General features: G+C 41.7%; 1 protein-coding gene across 1 annotated transcript; it reads left to right on the top strand.

Moving 5' to 3' along the window:
- The first annotated feature begins 368 nt into the window (after positions 1 to 368).
- sox11a (SRY-box transcription factor 11a) lies at positions 369 to 3331 on the top strand. Its single transcript, XM_084741971.1, has one exon. It carries the CDS (start codon positions 521 to 523, stop codon positions 1622 to 1624), a length of 1104 nt encoding a protein of 367 aa, XP_084598097.1. The 5' UTR covers positions 369 to 520; the 3' UTR covers positions 1625 to 3331.
- Positions 3332 to 6183: the final 2852 nt, after the last annotated feature.

Raw genomic sequence — 6183 nt, 5'->3', positions numbered from 1 at the left:
TCTTTTCCTCCAGACACATCTGCAAAGAGATGTCTGCCCGGAGAGTAAGGTGTTTACTTCTCTCATTTTTTAAAAAATAAGGGACTAGACTTCAGTTTTATGTGCGCTTTGGTGAATGATGTTCATCTCCTGAGCGCATAGTGCTAACTGTGTGTTTAATATGCCTGTCTCGCCCTGCGTGTTGCCCCAGACACTGTGTACCACAAATCCCCACCTCCACTCCTATGAGAGCTCGGGAGGAGAGGAATCAAAAGGGTTAAGGGGAGTTTGCATGGAGTCTACTGGGCGGAGTGGAAGGGACGTGATTGGACGGCCGCGTGTGACGCAGGGGACATGAAAAAGCTGATAACTAGTTAAGAAGGCAGTTTGTAACTCTGGAAAAAGAGTGCAGAGCTTGAAGACATTACATTTAACGCAGAGAGTGGACGCGGACGCACCGGGCGCAAAGACACAGAGAGCCAGAGAGCCGTCTTGTGTGGGGTTGGCTGACAGAGACGGGGACTTGAAACTAGAAGGGACAATGGTGCAGCACACGGACAACAGCGAGACGGACGGGAGCATGTCCAGGGAGGCTACCGATTCAGAGGAGAGTGAATTTATGGCGTGCAGCCCCGTGGCGATAAACCCGGACTGGTGCAAGACAGCCACCGGCCACATCAAGAGACCCATGAACGCGTTTATGGTGTGGTCCAAAATCGAGAGGAGAAAGATTATGGAGCAGTCGCCCGACATGCACAACGCGGAGATCTCCAAGCGGCTGGGCAAGAGGTGGAAGATGCTGAAGGACAGCGAGAAGATCCCGTTCATCCGAGAGGCGGAGCGGCTGCGGCTAAAACACATGGCCGACTACCCCGACTACAAGTACAGACCCAAGAAAAAACCAAAGCTCGACAGTTCAAAGTCATCAGCACCGTCTCCGGAGAAGTGCGCCAAGATGGCAAAGACTCCCAGCAAGAATATAAAGAAGATAAAGACTAATAAGAGCGGCGCCAAGTCGGCGCACGGCTACGGGGAGGACTGCGTGTTTCCCGGCTTCAAAGTTAAGACTGTGAAAAGTGAGCTCACCGATGAAGAGGATGAGGACGAGTACGAGGAGGACTACCGGATGGGAATTAGTAAAGCGGGGGACGATGAGCGCCTGAGGCCGTACAATGTAGCCAAAGTTCCCGCAAGCCCAACTTTGAGCTCCTCGGCTGAGTCCGAGGGCGCAAGCATGTACGAAGAAGTGCGGAACAGCAACAACAGACTCTTTTACAACATCAAAAACATTACCAAGCAAGCTTCAGTCTCACCAGCATCCTCCAGGTCGGTCTCCACATCATCCTCCTCTTCTTCCTCCTCCAGCAGCAGCAGCAGCGGCAGCTCCTCCTCCGGCGAGGACGCGGACGATTTGCTCTTTGACTTTAGTTTAAATTTCGCCCCCAGCGCGCCAGGCACGGAGCTGGGCAACCCCAATTCAGGAAACCTCTCCCTGTCTCTTGTGGATAAGGACCTGGACTCGTTCAGCGAGGGCAGCCTGGGCTCTCACTTTGAGTTCCCAGACTATTGCACGCCAGAACTCAGTGAGATGATTGCCGGGGACTGGCTGGAGGCGAACTTTTCCGACCTGGTCTTCACATACTGAACTGAAAAAAAAAAAAGTTGCTCTAGTAATAACAGAGAAGGGAGAAAGTAAATTATATATGTGTCCTGGTCAAAAGTTGTCCCTACGCCTCTGCCTCCTCCTTCCTCCTCCTGTGGGTTTTTTTCTTTCTGAGGTGGAGGACCAGGAGGCGAGGTGAGGTTTGAGGAATGAGATGCTTATGAAGCTGGTAGCAAAAAAAGTCTGCAAACGTTTTTTTCTGGCAGCATGACAGGGTTTTATGGATTTTTTCCCCCTCCCTCCATGTAGGTCTGCATTTACTGTTCAAGCTTAATACGGACCACAAAAAGGGAAAAATAACGTGAACTTCTATGCATCTTATCCTCTTCAAAACAAAATAAACTGCAGGGAGCTGAAAAACGGACTGTGGACTGACTCAAAAAGCAAATCTGTGAACTGACAATTGTTCAGGACGTTACTTTACAAACGGTTTATGTAATTTCTTAAATGCCGCAAATGTTTGTTTTTTGTTCTTTTTGTAACTGATTCAGTTTACCTCCTGGTTTGGACAAATTTTAAGCAGCCTAAACCTCTGCAGAATTACAGGTGTGGAGGGAAACATTTTGATACATAACAGACCTCATCTTTTTAAAAGAAAAGTAAGATATTTTCAGGCATATTTTTGTACAGTTAAAAAGGGAATGTTCTTACTGTGCTTTCAGTGAGTTTCAGGCACTTCTTCCCTTTATCATTTGTTTTTAGCATGCAAGGGAGTCCTGGTTTTAAGGATTAAGTTAAATTAAGACTTGCATCAAAAATGCCTTGTGATTTCAAACTAGGTTTTGTACAGTTGTAGAGCAGATTTGTTGAGTATTTGTAGACGATACAATGGCATCATGGGGAACACATACCTCAGAGCTGGAACTAGTTTCAAGATTGTATATGTACTGTAATATAGTAAAGTTAGGAGTTTATGTATATCATACTCGTGATATGTGGATGGGTCCCAATCGCAGGTGTGAAACTGGATTTTGGTATTTTTTATGGCACATACTGTTTTTCCCCCCTCTCATTTTTTTGTGCAATATATACTCTTAAGATACAGACCATCAACAATTGTAGCAAAGTGATGGAAAAACAGACTTGTGCACTGTCGACATCATTTCATGTTATGATGCTGAAGCCTGTCCTGGGCGGAAAAATAAACAAATCAGCTGGAACTGATACAAAACACTATAATATGGCCTCATGGTGTGATGCATACTAGTTTAAAACCTCAAATTGAATGTTATTTGACTCATTTAACAAGGATAATGGGCATATCTGACACCAAAATCGCTTGAATCTGACTGAAAATTAGGGAAAAAGGAGTTCTGGAAAAAGAAAAGGGCATAGTCTGATATACAGTGGTGGTCTGGCATTAGTTTGACAAGCAAGCAAGCAAAAAAGAACATTCCATAGTCCTGTTTCATGAAATGAAACTTTATTTTAAAACTGAAGACTGCCTTCTTTTTTTAAAACATTAACCATAAACCTGTATTTTTTATTTCTTGCACTTAAAAAAAAGCAGATATTGTTTATTTTTATGTGGGTCTTACATATGAAGTCTGTTTGATAAAAAGGTTTTTTGGAATATGACCTAATTATATGCCGAGACGTTTTGTTGGAAGTTCTAGGCAGTAGTTACTTCACATTCCAAGTGTGAATCTGTCTTTGACTCATCTTTTAATAAATAAGTACCTACCACCATCGACTGTCCTTTCAGTTTGTGAATATATGTACACAAAATGTGTTATTTGTTGCGTTTGAAAAGGATGTGATGACAGAATGATGCCTATTTTGTACATAGGCGGATACTCTGAAAATGGATGGGCTCAAACTAACATGTGAATTCACATTTAATAAAAAGGAAAAAAAGGAAAACTTTTAAACTGCAGTGTTGAGGTGCTTTACTCTCCCTGTTTTTCAGAATGTGCTTTTTGTTTTTGCTGAGCTTTTCTTCCTTGAAATGGACACTGCGGCTTTAAGAAATTGAATTGCCCGCTTGCCGGCGCTGAGCGATGTGATTGGTGGGCTTGGTTGGTCCCCTTGGAGACGGAGCTGGAAACAGGAGCTGCTCCTCACACAGTGTGTGTGGGAGCTCTCAGTCTGTCTGGCTTCCATTCAGAAAAATAGCACTCTGCCCGGCACAGAACGGCTCGAGAGCTGTGCGAACAGAGGACTGAAAAAAATGTCAAAATGTGACATATGTTCACTCAGGGATAAACAGTGGCACATATTTCAGAGAGATACTGGAAAATCTTTGAAAGAGATTCTTTTCCATAAAACATAATTCACATGTGAAAGTAAACTCTAAAGGTTTGTCTAACTGATCTTTCATAATGTCACTAGTTAAAGTATAATATGCAACATTTCCTTTGAAAAAAAATCAATGTATTAACTCATATAAACACAATCCCCTTCAGTCATCCCCTATGACCCACTAGAAGTATGTGGTAGCTGCATCTGCAGAGACTCTGTGCCAACATTTCCGTATTTTCTCATCATTTCAAACATTAATCAGCTATCTTTCTGGTGTATTTACTAACAGCTCAGACAAATCTTACTCATTCTACCTTTAAATATGGGGAACGGGGGCAGTAGGTCACTGCGAAAAGTAAAGATGCATCAAACTAATTATTCCAGTGGTTGTAAATTGTAGTGTCGGAGTACCACAGCTCTTCTCTCCTATCATCTAGTGCCTGATCTCTACCTAAATACAAGTAAATAGCTGGTAGGACACAAGACAACCATGCATGACGAGGACTGAGAACCTGAAATAATCTAAAGAACAACATAAACAGATGTGGGTACAATATAAGGTGGAAATAAAAATGGATGCTAATATTATCAGTTAAATTCAGAGGGGCTTTGTTGGCATGGGAAACATGTTTACATTGCTAGAGCAGGTATAAAATAAAACCAAAAGAAAAATAGACAAACAGAATATTTTGCAAGTAATATGTAAGCACACATATACACAGATAATTATCTTAATCATGATCAGTCATGATACTGTTTGATTTTGTACCACCAGAGATGATTATGATATGACTCAGACTGAGCTGTAAGGATGTTGTCACTGTCAGAACTGCAGCTACTGTATGTACTGTAAGCGACATATAGGCCAATATATACAGACCACCAGCTGAAAATAGAGGAAAGAAAAACATGTAGATATATAATATTGCACTGTAAAACAGCACTTATCAAGTAACTAATAAGCAGTGAAAACTTTGCCAGTAGAATTTTCTTTCTTTTGTGTTTGTTAAACTCAATTTTCAATGAATAGGAACTTAAACGACCATGAAATAAATGGGGGTTATACTTATTCAGAGTTGGTAATTTATTGCAGTGAGAGTGGTGAATGAAAATTCTAAGTTGAACTTAAAATATCAGATCATCAGTATTAATTTAACTGTAATCAAACAGTACATGTAACAGCAACTCCAAATATTTAAGCTCATAAGGTTTTGAGATTTTGAACTCTAAAGAACTGATTTAACTGATTGCCTCAATTTTCTGAGTACTGCTGACTTATTTAGGTTCACAGTGTGAGATTGGTTGCTTGTGCACCTCTGAGCTCATAATGTTATGATTCAGACTGAGCTACAGGGATGCTGTCCTGGTCAGAACTGTAGCCACTCTTTGTACTGTAAGCACTGTGATATTGAAGTTATTTATTAGAGAAAAAAATTATAGTGCAACCTATGATGTCATATAAAATACAATTAGTATACCAAACCATTCATTCAAAGTAATAACATCTTCTCAGTGTTGGTGTATGCCTCCAGAGGGGCACAGATGCAGCCTTTTGTCTCCTCTGAGAGGCCCACCTTTAACAGATCATATATAAAGAACCAGAGGCCTCGGCCACTGAGAGATTTGTGTTCATTACTGCAATAGAATCTAATGATGAATATTTCCCATGCATGGCTGCACAGGTACTAGCCCCCCCATTAAGTCAGTTTGCAAATCTGTAATAAAACATTTATCTAGCTATTACTTTACCTGACCTATTGGTCAAAGTTGCTAATGGGTTCCAGGGCTATTCCCAACAGAAGCTCGACATTGATTTTGTGCTCCTCTGAAATATCTGCTCAGGGCTAATGCCACCGGTACATGTTGAAATGAAATTAGTGACCCGTTGAAATTTCCTTCTATTTCCTCCTTAAATAAATAAATGGAAATCTAGAATGCTCAGGAGACGCTGAGTGAGATACCGTCCTCCCAGGAATATCCAGAGGGTAGGGTAAGGGGAGGGAGACTGTGGCGACAAAAGAAAGTAATTTCCAATCACTTGAGCGTTTAAATCATTCATATAAGCCAGGATGTCACAGTCAAACGCTGTACGTGACACCTATACAAAGACCCCTGAAACAGAACTGAAGCCTGGAAGACGCAAGTTGCTAAAAGTAGACATGTCTCTGTCTCAGTCTACTGATATTAAACCCAGTATCAAAAAGGCCAGTTGTGATTTAAACACCTTTTTTTTTCTCTGTTGGGGGAGAGCGGGGGATCTTGTCACATGGGTAAGTTGTCACACTGGTTATATCTCCAAT

Source organism: Lutjanus erythropterus, chromosome 18 (assembly GCF_056507025.1).
Source record: "Lutjanus erythropterus isolate fLutEry1 chromosome 18, fLutEry1.hap2, whole genome shotgun sequence".
In the NCBI taxonomy this organism is placed as follows: Eukaryota; Metazoa; Chordata; class Actinopteri; order Lutjaniformes; family Lutjanidae; genus Lutjanus; species Lutjanus erythropterus.
Note: the sequence above shows the minus strand (reverse complement) of the source record. Positions and strands in the feature narration are given on the sequence as shown.

Bases quoted from the DNA above. Each gene is read 5' to 3' on its own strand.
- sox11a (XM_084741971.1), top strand. From the start codon at position 521: ATGGTGCAGCACACGGACAACAGCGAGACGGACGGGAGCATGTCCAGG.